Here is a 25,541-nt window from a genome sequence, read left to right on the forward strand (position 1 = left end):
CACATGCACACTCTGCATGCAGGGACATTCGTATGTATATCATCATGTCAGTTTTCACATAAATTGGCTTATTCTTAGGTGATCTGTTCCTGCTATTTACAAATTGGTGGATCACATGAATGGACTTTAACATGGTTCTGAGGGGGAGGGTGGGCTAGTCCTCTTCTCCTACTACCCGCATGATCAACAAACTGTGATCAATTAGTTCAGAGCTGGAAAAAATATGTTGACTAATGGATGTGCTACTTACACACACACACACACACACACACACACACACACACACACACACACACACACACACACACACACACACACACACACGCACACACACACACACACACATTTATATGCACAGACACACAAACATGCTTTATCCATGGTTATAAAGCATATGTTGAAAAAATATATAGACTTCCCAACAGAAAATGGTTATGTACATATTTCTCCACTTTCAAGCAAAAAGCCCAAATATAAATCCATCTCCTGGTTCTGCTAAAACACATTTTATACAGGCTCCAAATGAACTTGGATCACCCCAGGAGTATCCCTGTCCTGGCCCACAATTCCTCTCTTTCTCTAGCGCTTCTCACTTTAGGCAATTGGAGACCGTCTTCCTTCTTGAGAATCCCTTTTCATGGTTAAGGACTGACCTCTGACTGAAGCATTGACAGACTCTATTCAGCCTCCATTTCAAAACACTGAGGCTTCCCCTTGAGACTGCAGCAAACCTCCAATGAATCTGGTACATAGGCAATAAGACTTCCCCCTTGAAACTCCATCAAATCTGTAATGGCTTAAAGAAGCCCCACACAAGAACAAATTACATAATTGGTCTGTTAATTATCCTTTAACCCGTATACGAATTTCTCCTGTAATATTTAACATTGCCTAACTTTTCTTTAGCAGTATTATCTACTTGCTGTTTACATCACCAGTTGTTACTATCAGTGGTTTAAGAACCAAAATACCTGTTTAATGTACAAAGCAGACTTATGCAAACTACAATTTGGTGAGTAGAAGCCATTGACTAAGCTACAAGTTGAATCTACAATATAGCTGAACCCTGAACTTTCAGCAAAGCAATGATGAAATAAGTAAGTAATCAAACAAAAAAAAATGATGAATGCAGCCAAACATGTATAATAAAATAGAACAGAGGTAAGGAAAATAACAATGTTAGCACAGGAAGGCATAAAGACAAGGACGTAATAGACAAAGTAAAAAGGTAGCAATGAAAAATAGAGTTAAACTGTGATATAACACTAGCAATCATTTTATCAAATGGGTCTGCACAATGAACGATAATAAATGCATGCCAACAGAGTATGGCATTGCACAGATCCAAATTGCTTAGGCAATCTCCTGCTCTAACCATGAGACTAGTGAGATGCGGGTAGACAGGCCGTACAAAACCTTACTTCTGCTGCATTGGCGGTAGAGCACAGGCATGACTTCAGTGCCTACATTAGATGTGATTTTTCTGGGTAGCTGGTATATTACAAACTCGGTTGTTAGTTTGGTCAGCAGCTTCTGTTAATCAAGATGTGCTGCTTGGCAGTCTCCCTCAGTCACTAGATGGGTGTGCATATCTATACCTGACTGTCGATGTATATATGTATATACATATTTGTATATACATATTTGTATACATATATAAATATATATATATATATATATATATATATATATATATATATATATACATATATATATATATATATATATATATATGTGTGGGTGGCATTAGAGTTTTGGGGGTATAGGGTGTAATAACTGATATGTGGTACTTTGCATTTTAGTAATAAATTTCTTGAAGAATGGTACAATCGCAAATTACTAATTCAGCTGTTCTACCTCACGATACCAGATATTTATTTTATTGCACTCCGGACTCTCATATATTCCATTAATCTTTTTCACGTTTGTTTTCCATTCATAGGTTGGTACTAGGCTATCAGCCCTAGGGCCTATACAAGCCTAGCCATAACAATTCCCTGGCTATTTCTTCCCATGAATTCATTTCAGTTGCTACATTTTTGTTGTGTATGTAAGCTGTAGTAGTAGTGATGTTTGAATTATTGTTTCAGTAGGCAAAGGATGTTGTTCTACTGAGGTATGTTTTCTGAATAATGGGTGTTATTTTTATACTTATTTGTATTTATTGTGTTGTAGTTATATATTATATTTGTATTTCCAAATAACAGTGTATTTTATTTGACCTTATAACAGTTTTACACTAGTTATTCCTACTTCTGAGTGCATTGTTTTCTTTTTTGAAATATTGTTTTTCATAGCTTTTTGTTATAATTTTAAATTATTATTGGCATATTGCGGTGGTGCAGCAGTAGCATTGTTGACTCACAGCAACAGGTTCTCCCGATCGATTCTCGGCTGGAGTGCTGGGAGTGCCTTCTGTGTGGAGTCTGCATGTCCTCCCCGTGGTTGGGTTGGCATTCAAAAGACATGCGTAAATGGGCGTGCCTTCGTTGAAGGTTGAACGTCGAGCTGACACCTCAGCGTTCATCAAAATCTACTGCCAATCATTAGAGGACTAGAGTTCCGCTATGGCGACCCCTAACCGGGAAAAGCCAAAAGACAACAACATTGGCATATTTGTGTTAAGTTTGATTAAAGGAGGGGATGGTGTGCTTGGTATTAGGTAGTGTGTATTTTGGTTTCTTGTTTGCTTGTTTAGTTTTATGGCAGTTTTTTTTTTTTTAATTTAAAATGACTAGGACAGGTTGCCTGATATTTCATTTTATATTATGTCAAACTGTGCTTTAGTTTTCTGGTTGGAGTGCTGTATAGTTTAGCTATATTTTTGGGAGATTGTTTTTGTTGCATTTTTCCTTGTTGTTGTTGTTGTCTGTGGGGAATTAGATCTATTTTTGCAAATTTTCTTTTATTACAATGATCAGCATATATTTTATTTTTAATGATATAGTCAGCCTGTAGTTATTTGTTTGTAAATATTTATGATTTTCCTAGACATGAATTTTTATTCCCTCCCTTTTTGGGATGTTTATGAATTTGTGTGAGAGAGTGTGTGTGTGTGTGTGTGTGTGTGTGTGTGTGTGTGTGTGTGTGTGTGTGTGTGTGTGTGTGTGTGTGTATGTATGTAGTGAACCCCTAATTTAGTCAGTTGTCATCATTAAGGTCGACATCTTAGCACAGTTTGGTTGGCTAAACAGATGATCGACAAGTGTGGGAGATCGCACAATCCCTGTTCCTGTAGAATAATATTCCCTGTCCCCAGTACTGTGTCATCCTAGCATTAGTATATATATATTTAGGAGTGAGTGTGGGGAACACACAGAATCCTTTTTGACTTTTTGTGGGTTCATTTGCATGCTGTGATTGTGTTCTTTGGCGCATGTATGCATGCAATGTTGCCCTTTTGTTGTCGATGTTAGTGGCATTGACATTTGGGTACTTCTGTTACTTTACATATACCCACGTTTAACTATACAGATGAATATACACTTTTCTTCTTTTACACTGTAGCAAAAGTACACTTGTAGGAAGCAGCTGCTGCAGTTTATGACACACCTGTAGGGCTACAGTGCTTCATTTCTGACCAGAAATGCAGTAGCAGCATGGTATGCACGGAAGACCTATCAGGATCTACTGATCACGTCTCCCTCCACTGTGCGCCCAGGATGGTTACCCACTTCATCCTTCTTAGCTATGCATCTGGGAATATGACACATCTGCTGTCTGTAAACGTTTCACCGCAATTGTGAAAGACACTTGATTGTGTTAGATAGTTAATAGAAAATTACTAATTACTAATCAGTGTTGTATAAAAACCTGTAGCATGAAGACGGAAAAGCAGAAAGTTCATTCCTTGAGTCAGAGGTTCAATATGGGTTAAAGCATAATGGTTTGTGGTCCCTAAAGCTAGATGTTTAAGTTAGGACCTATTGTGGATGAAACCTGAGGGGAATTCAGGTGAAGATCTTTGCTGAGCTGGAAGAAAGGCATAGCCAAGTCCTGCAACTAGGATCTTTGTTTGACAGCTTGTTGCTGGAAGGGCTGTGTGAGTGAGACTGAACCTATTGTGATAGAATTACCTTTATAAAGAGTGAACGTTACTTTTAAAGTTGTTGAAGAATGTAAATATTTTGAGGACTTCTTTGAGAAAAGCCAGGTAGACTGCCTTTTCATTTAAGTCTTCAATTAAACCTATGTTTTTTAACATACTTTTACTTCCAGTATTTTTTAAGACTTGACTCTGTCTCTGTGTGTGTCTCTATATGTATATGTGTATATATGGAATATATATATATATATAATATATATATATATATGTTTATATAGACACAAAGAAGTAGAGAGTGAAAAAAATGTGATAAAGTGACATTCATTGATTTATTCAGTAATAAAACATAATCTAAAAAGCATGTAAATAAAATATCACTCTGTCTTGCATACCTTATGTATTTTACTGGCCATCAATTATTGGCCATAGACAAATAGAACAACTGCACCTCAAGAAAAATATTCTTTATTAAAATAATAAGTCAGGCCAATATTCTGTAAAAACAAATAACTATAGGCTGACTATATCATTAAAAATAAAATATATGCTGATCATTGTAATAAAAGAAAATTAGCCAAAATAGATCTAATTCCCCACAGACAACAACAAGGAAAAATGCAACAGTGTTCATTTTATACAGTAATCAAACAGTAAGTATTAAAGGGATTGTAATCTCACAAAATAATTAAAAAACATTATCCTTCCTTAAGATTTGGGGAACTTTCTTATTATTATTATCAGTTTGTTCTTAACTAAAACTTGGATATAAAACTAATTCTTCTTTGTAAAATACTTGTTTAAATACTACTGGCTTGTGAAATAGTTTTAGTGAAAACCTATTGTTTAATCCTTTTCACTTAATCACTTTTAATTTTCACTGCCATCTCACTTATGCAACACATAGCCTTTTGGAAAAATCACCCACCAAAGACCTTTTTTTTCTGCAATATTTAAAACTTAAAATAGAAATACAGCACCATTAGCTATATTTGTATAATTCATTTATTTCACTACATCTTTTTAGAACATTTAAATATTCATATTGTAACTTCATTTTCACCTTTGTTTTCCCTGTGTAAAAAAGTGAAATAATAACAATTAGCAAAATCAACCAACTTCTCGAATTTATTCCTTAAAACTGTAAAAAAAATATTTATTTTGTACACAAAGACACTTTCTTTAATCTATAAAATGAATGAATTTGTAAGTGCTGTATTTGTAACAAGTAAACACATCTCATATTTGATTAGTAACATTTTGTGATCTCATAATCAGAAAATCTTTTAAATGTGATGTTCTGTAATTAAACTATGGCAACATTGCATTCTACTTAGCATTTGCATTATGAATTGACCAATTTCTGCTTAAAACTATATCTGCTGTTTTGATAGGCAGATGATAGCTAGGTATGAAATTTTTACCTTATCTCACCAGACCTTTTAAATCTATCTGAGTTTGTGGTTTCATGACTCCCTGCCTTCACCACCATATAAAGATTCAAATGTTTATTCCAAGTGCTGTTCATCATATGCCAGAGTTCATCCTGTGATGGTGGCCTGGAGATTTTAGCTGAAGCAAAGCTGCTTTGTTGGTGAATGCAAAACATTGTAGCAGGTGATGTACACATGGGTGTCCATGTGCATTTATTGCTTTGATGTCATTACGTGGCCTACACGGGGAGGGAGGATAGAACAGGCTTGACTAGGAATGAAAAGTATTTACTTCTCATTTGACTGTTTTCATATTGGGATGTCCTGGTTGCTATTTCACCCTGACAGCAGAAATGCAGGATAAGAAGTGCAATATTATAAATGGCAGAAGGCAGGACAGTCTTGAAAATGATGACTGAAAAAAAAATATGATTGTGATTTTAGTGTGGTGAATATACTGTCATAATCTTGTCAGTGTTCAAAATCTAGATTCTAAAATTTTAATGAAACCATTCCATGCTAATGCCACAAGAATGTAATTTGCTTTGTGTAACAGATGCTGGCAATTTTCTTTTATAAATCATACCAGGTAAGATTTGCGTGCCATGCATAGTGTACAGTAACAAGTCATCTTTGACAAATATTTGGTTCGAAGGAACCCAGAATACCCAAATAATCAAAAGGTACATTGCTAGTTAGTTGGTATATTACTGGTTAAGTTAGTTTGTCTTTTTCTGAACCACAGGAGTTATTTATTACACATCTGTCCATTGTCAAAGTGTTATGCATCTTATAAATTCTGAGAGATGGGATAGACAGTTTTTCGATTCCACTGGTATTTACTCATGTGTGTGACTTACCTGGCCAATAGTTAAGGATATGTTTTGGCAAGTTCAAGCTTCCTGTTATTACTAAAAACATTTATGCCAACCACTTGGCCAGAGTAAAAGTATTAGCATAACATTAACGTACTGTATCTATTTTGAAATGGTTTGATGTATGACTGAGGATTTGCCTTACCTGATAAGAGAAATCTGCTTTTTTGAAATCAGTAAATCCCTTTCATCAAGGTGCAGCAGTCTTTGGATATTATCGTGTTTAAGTGTCCTGAATGAGGGGATGAAAAAAAAATATTTTTTTCTTTATTAATTTTTTGTTATTTTATTGGCAAAGAATCATTTTCAGTTCAGTGATTTTGACCAAGCAGTTTTCACTGGAAAGTCTTCTTTGAAGTCAACTAGATTCTTACTGCATTTAACTTCCTAATAATCCATTATAAGTTCATAGGTAGTTACAGTGCATTTGGAGAAGCCTAACTTAACTTACCCAGAGCGATGACTGATTAAATGACTTACTCAGATTGCACACAATTCAAATGAAGGCCAAGGAAATGAAGCCTTGATCTATAGCCAGTAGTTCACTAAAAGCTCACACCCTTAATCCTCTCTGCTGACATTTATCTGACTTTGTGCCTAATAAAATATTTTCTTGTCATGCCCTTTGTATTGGCTTCTGATCCACTACATCTGCAAATCTTATGTTCTCTTAGTACTCACTGTTTTCTTGATTTTTTCTTTTTTGCTGCCAGTGTTTTCTTGATTTTTCTTTTTTGCTGCCCACGTAGCTGGTAGTGTCTATCTTTCTTTTTATTAATGGTTAATACAGCCTGCCTGTTGTAGCTTGCATCTGTGTAAACACTAAATTCTGGGCCTTGCCAGATAAAGGTAAGCCTTCATTTTGCTAATTTTCTTTTCAAGGCATTACAAGTCTAAGTTATATGGATAATAATGCAAACATTGTGCACAGTTTTGTGATATTTGTGGTTCCTCGATAACGGACACTACTAATGAACAGAATTCCTGACTGAACGTGAAATAAATATATAGATATTGTTGCATGTTAAGATTGTTCTACTCCATGTACATGTGTTTGTTAATTAAGTTTGGTTGTGAATTATGTATATTTAATAGTTCATTTAATATTTTAGATTCACAGTTTACAAAGTGAAATGGAAAAAGAAAGAGCAGAACTCCAAAAGAGAATCCGCAAACTTGAAGAATGTCTAAGGTATGTAGAGATATATCTAATACACTGATTTCAAAGTCCATAGAATTTTTAGAGGTACATTTTAATTTGCTTTCTTTTTTAATCAAAATTGTCTCTGGTTTTATGATGGCCACATTTAAAAAATGATATAATAAAGACTTGCTGCATTTTTTGAAAAATCTTGATTTTTATATGGTAAATTAATATTTTCTCTGTTAAGAGCAGTTTTATTATAGAGAAAAGCATGGATATGATACACGGTCAGTTCTACATCCACCTATGAAAGTTTACATGAAAAAAAATATGCATTGTAAGATGTTGCTGTTTCTTACTCAGGTAGACAAAAGTATGGATTTGCATAGGTGAGATCCTGTCAATCTAACATGATTCACTTGAATGAATTGGTTAACACCAGTCTCAACTGGTGGAACCTTGTGGATGTAGTGATCTTACTAGTCTAACATGATGCAGTTGTATGAAGTAATCAACGCAAATCTCAACAGATGGAACATTGTGGATGTAGTGATCTTGTCAATCTAACATGATTCAGTTGTATGAATTGATCACCACCAATCCCAACAGGTGGAACATTGCAGATGTAGGGATCTTGTCAATCTAACATGATTCAGCTGAACTAATTATTCACCATCAGTCCCAACAGGTGGAACATTGTGGATGTAGGGATCTTGTCAGTGTAACACAATTCAGTTTTATGAATTGGTCAACACAAATCCCAACAGGTAGAACTTTGTGGATGGAGGGATCTTGTCAGTCGAATGTGATTCATTTATATGAATTAGTCGTCATTGAGCTCAACAGGTGGAACCTGTGGATGTAGTATTTCTGAACTTCACTGAGGTTTTTGACACTCTGTCTTTCAAAATGTTGGTAGAAAAATTAAAGAATGTTTGTTTGACCCAAACTTCTGTAGTGGATGTGGAAATGGTTTTCTGACAAGAGGCAGAGAGGCACTTTTTTGGAGGGTCATCTCAAGACTAAAGCAATGACTAGTGCATTTTGTGGAGTTCACTGATGAAAAGTACAGAAATAGAGAATATATGTGATTATTACAGTGGAGATTGAGTATTATGTCAGACCATTTCCTAATGATACCTAGAAGTGGTGGTGATGCGGTAGCATTGTCTCCTCACAGTAAGATGTTGTCCGGTTCGATTCACAGCTAGAGCATCTTCTGTGTGGAGACATGCATGAATGGGCGTACCTTCGTTGAAGGTTCTGCGTCAGGGCCAGCAAGTCGGCACGTAAAAATCTACTGCCAATCATTAGCGGACTGGAGTTCTGCTGTGGTGACCCCTAACTGGGAAAAGCCGAAAGACACAACAACAGCAACAACAACCTAGAATAGATCAATGATTAAGGTTGCAGGAACCAGCCTCCAGAATTCTACTCCAGCTTGTATAGTGGAAACCTAGACATTAGCAAAGGTTCACTGGGAAAAAAGGTCAAGGTATGCAGTTTGGTGTATGGAATTAAGATGTGACTTATGTGTTAGGGAATAATGTCATCACTCATTTGAAGTCCTTTCATCACATTGCCATTTGACACCAGTAACTCCTTGTGGCATCATCACATTTTTTTGAATCTGTGTTTGTTAAATGAATGATGTGCCAATGATAGTTCATAGGTTCATAGGTAGGTTAACATATAAAAGGTATGGTATGAGAAGTACAATGATATGAACACTGATTATCTAGGATGCACAGTCATGGCAATATCAACCACAGATTTCACTTGTTATGATTCTTTTTCATATTTATAGTCATATTGTTATGACTGAATTTATAAAATCATAGTCACTGTTGAATATTTGCTTTTCATGATGTCTTATGGAATATGCATTGGTTAATGTTTTTATTTTTGTATGGTATTCCATAATGCCAAAGCTTTTGCAAGATGCAATTGTTTTAATCCATAATATTCTTTAACACTTCTTTCAAAAATCATTATATATACCAACACTGTGTATTCGTCCTGGTGCAGAGAAATCGGCCTCTGAAAACATATTCTGAATAACTACAGATATATTTGAAACAGTAATTCTAGGTAGTCTTAATATTGATTGGCATACATGCACTCATAAAACTACTCACCCTACTATCAGTCTGTATGGATTAACACACCTAATGCACATGACCACAAGGACAGATAAAATTAATGAGAAAAAAAAAGCATTTTGGACTATATACTAACAAAAGACCACAGTAAAATTTCCCATATAGAAATTATGCTTAACATCACTAGTGATCATAATCCAGTCTTTGCCTTATGGAGACATGCCAGAATGCATAGAAACATCCAATTTAAAATAGAAATACAACCAAATTCAGTAAGGAAACCTTTTATTCTATCATTAAGCACAGAAAATGTGAACCATGAAAAAATGTTTACTTTAAATGATGTAATAACTCACTTCATCAAAACACTTCTCACTATATTAAACTTCTTAGCACCTCAGTGTAAGAATGACTCAAATCAAATGCTGCTTCATGGCTTACACTAGATATAAAAGTTAATGCATAACATAGATGAAGTATGGAAACGAATTTAGAAAAAAAACAATAGCAGCGATTATGAATCCTAACCAAGAATACCATCCTAAAGGCCAAGTAAAACTGCTAAACGAGCTATAGAAAAAAACATGCTAAAATGCCAAAACAGTTTTGGTCAACAGACAAAGTTATAGAACCTCATAAACAAATCCCAACCCTCACCTTTCACAGATGCAGTTAAGTGAAAAATAGCATGCAGATTGAATTCATACTGTATAAATGACTTCCCATCCATATAAAACAAAGTTCATCCCTGTCCATTTTCAAGCGCAACTTGGATCTGTGGATGGGAAACAGAAATTGTACCTCAGGACTGCCCCCTTTATTACTAATTAATAGGTACAACGTCTAAATGCTTTATCTCATGCATTGGTCCCTTCAAATTATCTATGGTATGGTCCCATTTATTTTCATTAGAGAAAATATATAATTATTGACCATGGGATGGGTAAGGCCAATATATAACCAAATGGAAAAGGTTATTTCAAGCACAAAAAAGGGAAATTGGCTAGGCTTAAATTGACCCACAAGGGCAGCTAGCCTAGTACTTATCTATCACCCTATAATTTTGCTAATCCATTAATTAACCAATGTACCTAACACATTGGCAAGTGACATTAATGCCATCAGTACTGCCTTTTCACTTAACACAACTCTTATCTCCAAAACAAAATAAAAACCTTACTCAAACACTTAAACCCACCTCTCTTGCAGCTGATGAGCTACCAGGATAAATTTTCAAAATAGCTGCTGAAATCATTTCATACCCAATATCTGTACTATGAATCTGTCTCTCCACAAAGCTGTAGTCCTCAGACTGTGGAAATAATTCTGTGTTACTCCTTTACGTAAAGGTGGCAAATCACTTGAACTAGCAAAGTACAGACCTATAGTCGTCCTTTTCCCTCTGTTGTTAGTACTTCAGAAATATGTTCACTTATAGTTGATGAGCTATCTAACAGATAAAAAGCTGCTTTCACAACTCAACACAGATTTCGGCCAGGGCATAGTACAGTAAAAATATTACTGACTTTCATAAACTTTAATCATGATAGACAAAGTCAGAGTGAAATGGTTGCATCCCTGTTTTTTATCCAAAGAGTATAACACAGCATCACATCCCATAATATTACTTAGGCTCAAGGAAGGGGGCTCACAAATGATGCAGTCAGTTGGTTTGAACGCTACCTCAGCCACCTTACCTAATGAGCAATGAGCTGATGAGCCGTCAGCTCCACAGCAAGTAGCATTAGGTGTGCCAGAAGGTTCGATATCTGGACCTTTACTCTTTATTATATTTATAAAAAATGAATATAGTGTCTCATACAACAAATCTAATCCAATATACTGACAGCTCTGCACTAACTTGTGCTGCTTCTTCAATCAAATAACTCCACAATGACATAGAACTTTACTTTACAAAAACTGAAAACTGGCTAGAACAGTCTAAACGAATCCTAAATCCAAATAAAACACAAATTAATTGTATTTTCACTTCCAACCCAACAATCAAACCATGGTGACTTAAAAATATTGTCTGTCAATAATAGTGAAATTGATCTAGTACAAAATACAAAACTAATGGGATTAATAGTTGTCCGTGAAAAGAAATTACCATAAACTAGGAGTTCTTTAAAAAATGAACCAGTTTTAAATGAAACATTTCTAACAGAAAATGCACTAAGATTATATCTCAGACCTACCTTCTCCTTAGTGTCATATATGTCTCATTTAGTTTTACTAATTTATATTACTCAGCTAGCTAAACTGGAGCAAACATATAATAAAATTGCAAACACTGCAGTTAACCACATTAACGAAACACAGCACTTTCTGGCTGTCTAGTCCTTGAACTGTCTGGAACTATGTAATGTACTAGCCTATACTGACCATAAACAGCCCACAAAATCCTCTGTACCACTGCCAGACACCCTGCCACTGGACAGTTACTAAATTGCTCCACAGAGAATTGTGCTTACTTAACCAACACCTAATGCTCTTAAATTCTTAATGGTGTTTGTCTGTACCTTGAATATGCTGCTAAACTGTGGAACTTGATCCCCGCAAATATAAAAGTATGTCTCATCTCATCTACAATTTAAAATCTTATTGAAGACGTATCAGTCAACAAAATGGCCCTGCACTTATAATAACCCCATTACTAAGCCACCTTTTATTCTAAATATTAACCTGTGTCTATTTAAAATGACACTACAGTAATAGGCATACCTATCAAAAAACAATTCCTGCCCTTGTACTAACCCCATTACTAAACAGTGAAATCAAACAAATGTCACAAAATTCTTAGATTTTACTATACTTTCCTACTGGTTACAGCTTTCAAGTGCATTTTTTAACTGTTTGAGTAAAACGTGTATGTACCTTATTTGCTGTATGTTTGCTAAAATTACAGTGGTAGAATGCACATGTACTGTAAAATAGTGATGAATGTTCTATTGTTGTGTATGAACTTGCCATTTTGTGTAAACTAGCACAGGTAATTAGTGCGAAAAGTAACCCAGAACACCAAAACTGATAAGCTTAAACAACTGGGTAGACTGTGGCTAATAGCTGTTAACAGACCATATGTTGCTGAAGTAAAAATCCGTGGCACAAACAGGTAAAACCCATGAAATCTCCAGTTTATTGAGTGCATTCTGATGAAGTCCTAGAACTGTCAGGGATGAAAGCGCTCAGTAAACTGAAGATTTCTGGGGTTTTACCTGTTTGTGCCACGGATTTTTACTTCAGCAATGTATGGTCTGTTAACAGCTATTAGCCACAGTCTACTCAGTTGTTTAAGTTTATCATTTTGTGTATACTATACATTTTCTAGAGGTGTGAGAGCTTAGTATGTTGTAAATACTACATAGTGTATGCAGCATGGTGATCATCTGTTAAGTTATATGGTTCTCTGAGTGCTGTATAGTGCATTTTTAGTATTATCTCATGCTAATGTGTGTAATGTAGAGTTTTGTCCCTGGTCTGTGCTGAAAAATGGCTTTGCCAATTCAGTCTTTCCCAGTAATCAAAGACAAATGAATAAATACATGAATGAATGATGCAGTGTCACAGTTACTAGTAGATGGACTGCATATCTGTGATGCCTTATGTGGTATCCCTTAGTTACATTTTTTTCACTCTTATGATTTTTCATTGCTTCAGAGGTCTTGCAAGACTTAATTGTTATAAACGACATTTTATAAGGTGGTGTTATCCATTCTGTGGCAGCACTGGTATGTGTCCCGAAGAACAGATGTTGAGAATGGTTTATTATTGTGCATCCCTGCAGGTGGCAGGTCTTTGGTATAATAATTTAATCAACTCATACTGTGAACTGTAAACATTTTAACGTGGTTCTTTTTTTTTTTTTTTCTTGATTATTGGATGGATTTTCATTCATTCATTATTTTCTCAGCTACTTGCTTAATCCAGTTCAGGATTACTTAGGAGCTGGAAACTATCCTGGCATCATGGAATGCTAGGCAATGAAATCAATCCCAGATGAGGTCTTAACACCCATGCATTCTGTAGTATTTATTGTAGAAAGTAGCTACAAGAAAAGTAAATTTCCATCTTTAAATAGTATCTACTCTGTTTTACTACACACAGCTCCAAAGCCCATTGTTAATATAAGAATTATGTTCTGATTATAATACTTTGTTCTCATTATCCTAATTTTGTTCTTACATGTACGTTTGTAGCCATGTGTCACCATCGTGTACATTACAGGCATGCACATACTTTCAGTAATAAGGAAAGAGTGAACATTATGGGATATAGTGGGTGATATATGGCCACTGGACTGCATCCAGAGTCTCAGTTTGTAGGGCTTTTTTAAGAGACTGGGAGGAATTAATTATTTAATATAAATGTGTTAGGTGCTTGACTCAGACAGGCAGTGGGAATGGCTTGAGGAAAATGCTTCTGTTTCAAAACTTAGCACATTTAAAGTATTTGGAGGATGCTGAATAGCTTTTAAGGAGTCTCCATGGACATATGGAACCTATTACTGAAAGAAAATGCATCTTAGGTCATATAGTTAACATAGATGACCATGGTAGCTGGCTGCATACATCTGGAACAAAGCTTAAGAGTTTTATAGAGTTTCCATGATATTCCTGAAAACTAAGTGCTTTGTTGATGCTAATTTCTGCATATTCTCAAATTGTTTTTAGGCAGAAACATCTTTAAATCTTTCAAATCTCCCTATAATTGGCAGTATTTGATATTTAAAAAAATAAATGTCTCCACAGCATGTGCTCACTAGCTTTGAACTTGCTGTTTCAGACACTGTTAGTGTACATCTGCTGCATTGGGATGTTAGCATCAATCAAAGATAAATGAATAAATAAATAAATTGTATTGTAACATGGCAGAGCAACCCTTTTGTTCAGTCAGAGTGTGGACTACATTAAAAGTTTATTAGAGTTAATGTGTCATAATCTGCAGATAATTGGTATATGGCTTCAGAAACTTTATTAATAATTGTGTAGCTGAATTTAGGTTATGGTTCCTTCTCAGACTGCTCATATATATAATATAGTTTTGCCAGACAGCTCACTACTATATTTGTATCTTCTACAGTTGGCACTGGGACATTCTGTTTTTTTTCCATCTTTATGGAGTATACTTCTCATTTTATTTTAATTCTTAGCGTTCATTATATTGAGTAAGTAAAGCACTTATATTTCAGCTCAGTGGCTTGTATTAGACAGTATGATATATTTTTTATTATGTGTTATAGATAGGCACTTCTGCAGTGGGATATACTTTGAGGTTATATGTAACATCCATGCTCTAGCCCTGTTAATGTAGTTTACACATCACATTCTAGTTATGACAAGGCTGGTTCCGGCACATTGTAGCCACTCAGCCAAACTGTAAGGAAGATGTTTATATTTCTTTACATAGTTCTCGACTTCACCTAAAGATGACTGGCCTCTCACTGGAGCTATTTGTTAGACCACTGAAGGTGCCTTAGTCTGTTTCTGATCTGAATAATCATCCCACGGAGTTCTCCTTGTATGCATGAGAACTGCCTTTTGGCATGCAGACACTGGTTAAGGCAGGAAAGGAACAAAAATTTGGCCCTCTCAGTCTGCCGCCCATTGAATGTTGGATGCTTGTGTTTTGCCTCCTGTAGCCATACCCACATAGAAAAAGGAGCATGGTGTTCTAAACTGTCACATGTGCAGCTTTATTTTTATGGGATGGTTATGGTAATTGTATGTCTTATTGCAACCCATTTTGACACAAATGACCTAACACTTGCAAGTACTGCTCATTGAACTGAACAAACCTTTTTGGAAACGCAGATATATAAAGATTCTTTTGGGTTTTTCTCAGCAACCCCCTTCAAAGGGACTTCTTTCTACTTTATCTCCAGTTATTTGGACTGAGACAACTGCAACTTGGAAACAAGTAAAAAAAAATCTCTAGACTTGGGGTGGTCTTAGCTGTGTTTGACTGAAAACAGTCTACACCTGACTGCAAATAAATAATAAACATGACCTATACAGTTCCTTTGTTTTTAAATTCCAGATATAATAATAATGCAAGTCAGGTGCCATTTAAATATCAAGTGGTTACTGGGTAGTCCTCTCTCCCTCAACTCCACGTCTTATCTGGCTCTCACCCTTGAATGACACCCCTCACCTGCTTCACTGAGGAGGACAACCCAGTGCAGCTCAGTTCACCACCGCTCAGGTCAACCATTTGACATAAGTTCATAAGTTCAAAGACAGCATTTTAGGCTGATCTGCCATCAAGAAATGCTGATTCCTCCAAATATGGTATGTAGACTTTTCTAACTAATTTGTTCTTAAGAGTATCCAAGCTCATAGAGTGTTTAACAATTAAATTGGCTGTCATTCCATAGTTTTGTAATTCTTACAGAAATGTACTGAGACCTCATCACAGAATTGTCCATTTTCATTATATAAACTGCATATTGTAATGCTTATGTGTTTTAGCGCTGGTATTGATCTCTAAATTGAACATGATTTGCAGATCTGGATCATAAAAAAAAACTGTACGCTACGATTAATTTAGCCTGAATATATCTGTAACAGACACTAAATTATTTTAACGTCTTACATCATGATCCATATCTCATGCTCTTCAGCTGTGTAATTTTTTTGTTTTGCAAAATTCCTCTGAACTCCCTCTAGCCTTCTCAGGTGTCCCCTTGTATAGGCACAGAAATAATTATTATATTCTAGGAGAAGTCTGATATACATTTTGAATACTAGTGTTAATACACTTTTAATCCATTGGTGATAATTTTCTTAAGAAATAGCCCATATGTTTAGTAGCTCTGGCTACTATGAACTCAGAATGAGATTTAAAAGGAATATTTGATGTAATCATCATTCCTAAAATCTTTATATTCCTTCACTTCCTCCACTTGAGAAGCCATCAGGTGAACCGTTTTTTTAATAATATTATTTGAAAAATACATAACTTTGTACTTGTCTATATTAAATGATAGTCCTATGTCCTTTCCCAGTTATTCAGTTTAGATATTCAACTAGCTCATCTACATCAGAAGGTTTTTGTAGTGTAACTTTGATTTTGCAATCATCAGTGTACTTTGTTACACAGTATTTTTTATTCTTAGGACATGTTGATAATACAAGATTGAACAAGACAGGGCCTAATACAGATCCCTGCCAGCCTTTACATCTAGATAATTAGAGTGAACACATTGAATCTTAACCATCTGTTTTCTCCCCACCAAACAATTTCCAATCCACTAGGTCGCTCAGTGTTGATCTTCCTTCAGTGAAACCAGGCTGATCAATATCTAATGTATCTATACTATTCCCGGAATTAATCATAAGGTCCAATAAGCATCTGTCAAAACATTTTCAATTAGTGAAATTAAACTAATTGGCCTGTAGTTTTGCAACTGATCTCTTTCCTTTCTTATAAATAAGAGGTACACACGATACTTTCCATGATTCAGAGACTTTACCCCTTTTCAATAGTTTACTAAATATTAAAGTTAATCTAGGTGTTAAGTATATTCTTCATAGTAAGTAATAGATTGGCTGGAATCAGATCCAAGCCCATAGATATCATGTCTTTTAACTTTGAAAAGGCAGCTAGTGTGACTGATTCAGATCTATTTGGGCAAGAACTTGTCACTAAACTGCATTACCAATCACCCATGGTAGTCAAACCAATGTTATTATAAAAAGATTAAATTCATTAGCTATCCTACTAACATGTCTAGTGGCTTTATCAATTAATACTGTAAATATTGAACTGTCTGTGTTGCCTGAGTTATTTGTATATTTATAAAATTCTTTATTGTTCTTGAATTACAAATCAATTTTCTTTCATAGCAAGCCTTGATGACCTTAATTTTATTTTTTAAAATGATGGTGGTTGTGCTGCGGTAGCGTTGTCGCCTCACAGTAAGACGTTGTCCTGTTCAATTCTCAGCTAAAGCGTCTTCTGTGTGGAGACATGCGTGAATGGGCGTACCTTCGTTGAAAGTTGTGCGTCAGAGCTGGCAACTCGGTATGTAAAAATCTACTGCCAATCATTAGTGGACCGGAGTTCCGCTGTGGCGAACCCTAACTGGGAAAAGTCGAAAGATACAAAAACAACAACAACATACTAGTCTTGTTAAGTATCTTTGTAATGATGTCGGTTTGAAATTTCTTAGATGTTTTATAACTTCTCACTTTTTTTCTCAAATTGTTATAGTAAGGACTTATTTCACCAATAAGGAAAATTCTTCTCTCAAACACAAGCCTGCAGATATTTTCAGTAATTTGATATTCTTAGCAACAGTCTAAACTCTGTGCCTAGGCTGACCAATCCATCAATATTTAACTGCAAAGGTAAATTTTGTAGGGCACTTTTATCACATTCATAATTCAGTGATTGTAATATGGAATGAGTTGCTGTGTCTAATACAAAAGATACAGTACAGTGGTCAGATGTACCCAGTGGAGAAACTTTAAAAAAAGCTACATTTTTAGGTACATATGTGATGATAAAATCCAGTGTGCTATTTCTTCTCTTGTTAAACGTGTGTAGTTGAGACATCCCATGAAAATGCAAAATATTAATAAATTCCTTGTCAAAGTATGAGATGCCACTTAGTATAGTCCAGTCAACTCTAGGAGACTTAAAATCCCCAATAAGTAATATTTCATGCTTTTTATCCAGACAGTTGCCCAGATTCTTAAGATATTGCCAATGGGGACTACTGTCCATACTTGGGGAGCGGTATGTAAGAACTAAATAAAAATATGACACTGTGTTACTTCCTCTCCCAGGTTGCTGGCACAACAAAAATATTGCTAACATCTGCACAAGTGTATTATGAATTCTACAGATATGGCTGAATATTGCTTTTCATGTGTCATGGCTGCTTTAAAAAGACTGTGAGGAATTGTTTCCTCATTAAAATGTAGGTACCTAACTCTGACTGCCCTTTGATATGGCATAGATAACACTTGGTTTTAAACCTGTGACCATAAAACTAGGTATGTGAAGGAGGGGGCTTGACTGACTTTTTTAAAACATTTTTATTTCATTCCAGCAACAGTTGCAAAACCATGCATAAACCCTACTTTTGGAGGTTTAAACTCAGTTTGATAGCATCATCAGTGCTTGGGAAGTATGTGACCAAAAATGTACTAAATTTGAAGTGCATCCTATATGTATTACAAAACCTGCTATGTATCATGTCACAGTAGTGTGGGAGGGGCATTGTTGACAGAGAGCATGTGGGCATACTGATTAACGCAGTTGATTATTTTATTTGCAAACAGTCTGAGATTCACTGTCTCTAAAATTTGGGATTTATTTTTAGACCTGTAAAATAGCTGTCTAAAGGATATAATATTCATTTCTGATAGCTAGTAACCGTTTGCAGTTTTTTGTTTGTGAATGAAGTACATTAGAATGTTCTCGGTATCTGGTCTTCAGCGGTATCATTTAGTGATATTTTTGAAAAGGGAAGACAGAAATAATATCCTGTACCCTAGTACATATGCTGTCTTTTTGAGGCTTGATATTATATAGTCACTGCCATTTAAATAGTCGTGTTTTTTTTTTCTTGGAACACAACTTATTTGGTGGTTTTATCACCATTGACCTATCTTTGTACATTCTCTACAAGCAGCATCTTTAATCCTCTATACTACGCATGCAAAATTGCTACAAAAATGTATTCTTGATGTTAGAATTACATTGTGGCATTCTTTTTCCATCAGGCTTCTGTGCAGCGCAGACAGCTGTGTAACAGATCATATTTTCATAGTCCAAGTTTGACAGTATCCATGGCATTAACTACCTTTCTCTCTGCGGTCACAGCAGCTGTTGGTTTCACACTTACAATGCCTTAAGGAATACCATTTTATGAAAAGCTTCTTGCCTCTTGTACCGCTGATTTGAAAAACAGTGGCTAAGATGTAAACCATGCCCTCAATAAACCACTAAGCTGTAGTGTGCTAAATTCTTGTCATAGAAAGGTCTTTCTTTCTTTGGTAGACCAAGCATCATATTATTGTATTTGACTTGAGATGACTGACTTTTTAAGGATGTGACAGGCCTTCCCCTTCACCTTGGCCTCCTTCATAAATTATGGCTGTTGGATTTCTCACTCTGCTATTGTGCTTCTGGATTTTTATGGAACTTAAAATTTAAAATGTGAAAACAATGTGTTTTATATATCAGAAGTATGTTTAGCTTATATAAAACTCTCACAGTCTGTGATACATATTTTCTTTTGTACCATCTAGACTGTCTCTCTGAGTAGCTCCTCTAACAGTCTGTTCAAGATCTCTTCTACAACTCTTGCTGTGTTAGATTGTTTTGTACTATATAATTTCTTCTGTTAGGAACTGTAATTTTATTCTGCTCTTTTGAAAATCAGAGGGCTAAACCTTAGACACTTGCTGCAGCTTTTTATACACTTCCTTTAATATAAATGGTTATTTACTTAATTTTCCTCAATAGCTGAATTATCATTACTGTGATGCCATAATTGATCTCCTAATGTTCTTTATATGCACCATATTTCCTTCATATGAACATTTATGAGAACAGTAAATGGAAAACACAATTCTAACAAAGCCTCTGTAACATTGCAATATGATAATTTCTGTATTAATTGACAGGTGGCAATAATGTGCTAGTAATACCAAAGTTTTCCATCCTTTGAATGAGATGTTAAACTGAAGCTGCATCTGAGATTACAGGTCTCTCAGGTGTAATTTCACAAAGCATTTTGGGTTTCTGATACCATAACAGGAAAGAACCCCATTACTCAGTCAGGGTCCGATTAAAGTTCATGTATTGGTGGTGGTTCATTTTTGATGTCAATCTAAGAATGCTCTCCTAAGAACCTGCAATGTGCCTGGAATTGCTTCCTCCTGAAATTCATATGGAGTAACATGGGTCTATATCAGAACACCGAAAGTTCATTCTTTCGAATGTTCTTACATTGACCCCTAGTCAGCGAATGCTGAAAATAGCAAAACGACAGATAACCAAATTTTTTCCTAGGGAAAGAATTTGGTTGTCCGTCTCTGTCGTTTTGCTATTTTCAGCGCTGTGGTGGAAAGTTACGGGTCGGGTTCAGGTAAGTGTGCGATTGGATGTGGGTTAGGTGAGTTAGGGTTAGGGCACGAGGGAGGTATGTGTGCGATTGTGTGGACATGAGGGTTAAGTGAGTTAGGGTTTGGGTGCGGGTGAGGTGAGTGTGCGATAGTGACGGACCTTAGGGTTTGGGTTAAGGTAAGTGGATAGTTAGTGGTGTTTGTACAGCTTAGTGTAGGGATAGCTGTAAGATTCTGGGTGTATGTGTGTGGATTGCTGTTTGTTTGGTGTGCTTGTGTTGTGTGTATGTGTTTTAGAACAGCAAATTTTTTCCCTAGGAAAAAATTTGCTGTTCTGAATGTTCAGTGTTGTCAGCATTCGCTGATTAGGGATTGATGTAAGAACATTTGAAAGAATGAACTTTCGGTGTTTTGATATAGACCCATAGTAGCATATCCAAGTATGACTGTACATTCCTATTTTTTTTTTTTTTTTATATTAGACCTGTTGCTCCTATTGCTATTGGAACTGTCTGGGTTTCTTTCCTCTTCGTTGCTCTCACTGCTGTCTTCAAATCTTGGTATTTAATGACACCCCAAAATTTCCTACTGCATATACTGATGTACATTAAAATCCCATTGCACTTGTTGATAAAGGGACATATATTTAAAAATTAATATACAACAGTTAAGTAATGGATTTGTTTGCAAAGTTCTGTCAACTCTGTATAAGGAAACTAAACAAAAGCATGGCTACTAATTGCTATTCTTTTGTCGGTAAGTAACACCATTTGGTTTGGGATCAATAGTTCTTGCAAGTAATTTCAAGCTTTTCTAGTCCTGTGTAAATGAAGTCACAACATCCCCTCAGCAGTATTATTTTAAAGTACATTTTTTATTCTTCTCCCTGCAAATAAACAACTATTAGTACAAGCGCATACTGTGTGTGTGTGTGTGTGTGTGTGTGTGTGTGTGTGTGTGTGTGTGTGTGTGTGTGTGTGTGCGTGCGTGCGTCACAGTGATGTTGTATTTGTTATAAAACCAAAAGGTAAATATTGTGAACTAGTTTGCAAAGGAGTTAGCTATGTTTTGTTTGTCATACCATATTATAAATGTTTGACATTTAGTTGTAGGATAGGTGGGCAGTGGTCCTGGTGGTGTGTTATACCCAGAGTAGTGATGTGGGTGTTCTCAGTGCATATTGTAAAATAGAGTCCCTTTGGTAGCTAACATTTTAAACACATGCACACACAGAAATGCACATACATATACATACGCACATATATGTACATATGGCTGTGTATGTATCTATATATATGTATGTATATATATATATATATATATATATATATATATATATATATATAAAACCTACTTTGATTCACTGAAAATTCATTTCACTGAATTTCAAAACAGTCACACCAAATCGCTGAAAGCTCAAATCACTGAAAACTCATTTCACTGAAATACATTTCACTGAATGTAAGTACTATTGGGCAAATAAAATGTATATGCCTTTTTTCCCCACAGCAGTGTGATCCTTCAGTTTGTATATATAGTTAGGGGTGTGTGAGGGAATAGCCCCCCACCTATTTTTGGTTTTATATTGTTAGCTTTCAGTAAAATGAGATTCATAAATATAAACGCTAAGTGTGGGGGGCTGTGTCCCCCACACACCCCTAACTATATATACTAACTCCAGGATCGCACTACAGTGGAGAAAAGGGCACATACGTTTTATTTGCCGAACAGTGTTTACATTCAGTGAAATGAGTTTTCAGTTATTTGAGCTCTCAGTGATTTTTTTTAGGGTAAATTGAAATTCAGTGAAATGAGTTTTCAATGAATCAAAGTAGACCCATACATACACACACATGTATATTGTACACACATATCTATACATATATATATATATATATATATATATATATATATATATATATGTGTGTGTGTGTATATGTGTATATATATATATATATATATATATATATATATATATATATGTGTGTGTGTGTGTGTGTGTGTGTGTGTAGTGGATAGGAGTCCTGCTGTCCTTACTGAAGCCAATGGTGTGTGTTATTGGAGAAAATTCAGTAAGCTGTGCTGCTACAGAGCTCATTACTGGGATCAGTCCTGTATAGTATGTTTGTGTGACGTATCACACTCACTCTCTGGAAACCACAGTTTAATGATGAGATGATTATGTGAAGACTAATAGCTATGGATGGGGAATGCTGTTTTCAGAGAAACATCAGGCAACTTGTGTTATAGAACAAACAGAAAGCAGTTTAAATTTAATGTGAGGAATAAAAATGCACTTTCAAGGAGGAGCACATGGAAAACAATCATGCATTCTTTGTGAGGCGACCCTTGGCAGACAAACACAAGATGATATGTGGATAATAATCACCCCCCCCCCCCCATTTGACTTAATTAAGAAAATAAACTGTCTGATAAAAGGACAAGTGATGGTTATCAGGCACAAAGGCAACAGCATATGATAGTTACTTAACTCATTTGTTTTTCCTACTGCTCAAGTTGAGCCTTTTTTTTTTTTTTTTCCATCTTACTGGCTCTTCCCTGTATGGGAGCACGAGAAACATGGTGCAGCCATCACCCAGAAGCCAAAAGGTGGTAAATTCCATCGCTGGCATCCTGCCAGTGGGTGTATATATTATAGGCCTGATCCCCTCCCCTGAGTGGATGACACACAACTTGCACCATGATGGTAGCCACTATGTTCTCCATATACAAGTACATACTGCCATTCACCTGTAATGAAGATTATGTATGCAGTTGGAGAATGACTGCTTACCCCAGCTCATTCCATTTTGTTGCCACCCCCTACTTCATGGGAGTGTGGCACTAGTTGTCCCTGGAGCACCCTTTTTCCCCAACTTTAGACATGCCCATCCTCTGCATGCTGGCTGCAGCATACAGCTGATCATCTAATCAAACGCGGGTCACATGAGTTGTAGTTAGGGCTTTATCCCTCTGAGACAATGATATTGGATGCTTAGTCTGTTCTTTAACACTCTTATGGTAGCTTGTCTCTCCTTGCTGACTTGGTTAAGCTATTTGTCCATATTACTTTCTAAACCTCTTCCTTCTTAAAATGGAACTACATTCCCAATTTTTTTGTTTTGTTTTTATTAATTAAATATCTCACCAATACTTTTAGTATTTACTTTTTTCCAGAGTATTCTTTCCTTTCATCATTTACCTTATGTTCCTTATTTTTTTCCTGTCCAGTATTATTTTCTAAGGCTCATAATATTGTATTACTTATTAAGCTGACATAGAACTTTGATAAATCTTGACACAATGATCGTATGCCTTTTATTTTATTCTTAATTCACTTGTTTATTTCTGTTTGTGTAGCCCTGTTCTCCCTATCCTATCTCTTCAGGATTATTGTATGGAAACATGAGATTGTACTAGACAAATTATACCTGCATCTACTGAAAAGGACTGAACTTCACTTTTTTGCCAAAATAAAGGTTTGCTCTCATAACATTTATGTTGCTTACATTGTTTCATTTAATATTTAGGTTTTTCAGTTGCAAAATAATTGTTTGATGCAAATGGTGAAGAAAATTTAGAAAATAATTTGTCCTAAAATATGAGGTCATTTTCCCCCCTGCAGGACACAGCTGTGCAAATAGGGACTATCCTACACAAAGAGGGAAATATGGTAACCCTATTAGTGTCTGATTTTATTTCTGGCTTATTGCAGTTCAATCAATTTTTTTCTCAACCCTCCTGCCCTGAAGTTGATGTGATTTTAAAAGCCAGTGTATCTGTTTTCCACCAAAGTCCTTCCCTCTACTCCCTCACTGCTATTGTCAATAAGCAAAAACAAAGTGTCAGTTGTGTAAGCTGTTTCTACTTTTTCCCTTCCCATTATATTCTATAGATTTGTAATACTGAGTGCCCACCCAGCCAACCAGTATGAGTGCTGAGTTACTAGAAAATATTTCTGGAAATTCCTTCCAGTATCATCTCATTTGTGTATCTCATTCCTCATTCCCTTTAATGGAGTTATGGAAGTCTGCACTGTAATTTCCAGTGGGCGGAGCTTAAGCTTTTTGACAAAATCAAATTGTGGACTTTCATTTCAAATACATGTTCATATCTATGGAACCATAAGGGTTACTAAAGAAGTGCAAATGGCAAACTATGGCTCAAACTATTCTTATAGTGGCATTATTCTTTAGACTGATGATCTTAAACTGGATTTTATAAGTCACAGTAAACATAAGAAGTATTAAGTGTGTAATATTTAATATTTTGTAAACAACTTACAACATCTCAATAACCACTCAAGTTACACATTTACTGTCAGCACTATTTTGTTCATCCAGTTGAGAGCTTTCATATGAGGCCAATCAGTTCCGTCTGTACTCCTTGATTGTTGAGATATTTAGGGAAATATGACATTTATGACAATATAAATACATATTATTAGAAAAATAACTATATATCTTTACCTGCACTGGACTGAGTCAAAGTATCAGTGCAATTATATAGTCCATAGATGAAATATTTGAATAACTTGCATGTGTGAAGGCTGCCAGCCTAGCTAGATAGAATTTTGTAGATAATTCTGTCATTTGTAAATATTAATATAAGCCACAGGCTTGTTCTCTTAAATGTAAGAAAAGTGTGTTAAATGTTGAACATCAAAAATGTAACAACAGAGCACTCTGCTGGAAGATAGTTGATAAGTCAAGCATTATATGACTGTTTGATCTCAAACTTGGAGCCGTGATGACTGGACCAGCAGATTCTTTCTATTGTTTTGAGACCAGAGTTAATTGCTAGATTTTACATATATGATGTTTTTAATTGCTGTGGTTTCCTGACCAGTTACAAGATCAAAGAT

At 35.5% G+C, this 25,541-nt stretch overlaps 1 protein-coding gene across 2 annotated transcripts in view; it reads left to right on the forward strand.

Moving 5' to 3' along the window:
* CEP112 (centrosomal protein 112) overlaps positions 1-25,541 on the forward strand; it is a 3,283,222-nt gene that overhangs the window by 1,320,237 nt on the left and 1,937,444 nt on the right. For both annotated transcript variants that reach the window (XM_044085107.1, XM_044085108.1), the window contains exon 17: positions 7,463-7,542. In XM_044085107.1, the coding sequence (XP_043941042.1) occupies positions 7,463-7,542 (80 nt within the window). The remainder of the gene's footprint in view (positions 1-7,462; positions 7,543-25,541) is intronic.

This window comes from Protopterus annectens, chromosome 10.part0 (genome assembly GCF_019279795.1).
Source record: "Protopterus annectens isolate FY-2018-M chromosome 10.part0, PAN1.0, whole genome shotgun sequence".
Lineage (NCBI taxonomy): Eukaryota > Metazoa > Chordata > Ceratodontiformes > Protopteridae > Protopterus > Protopterus annectens.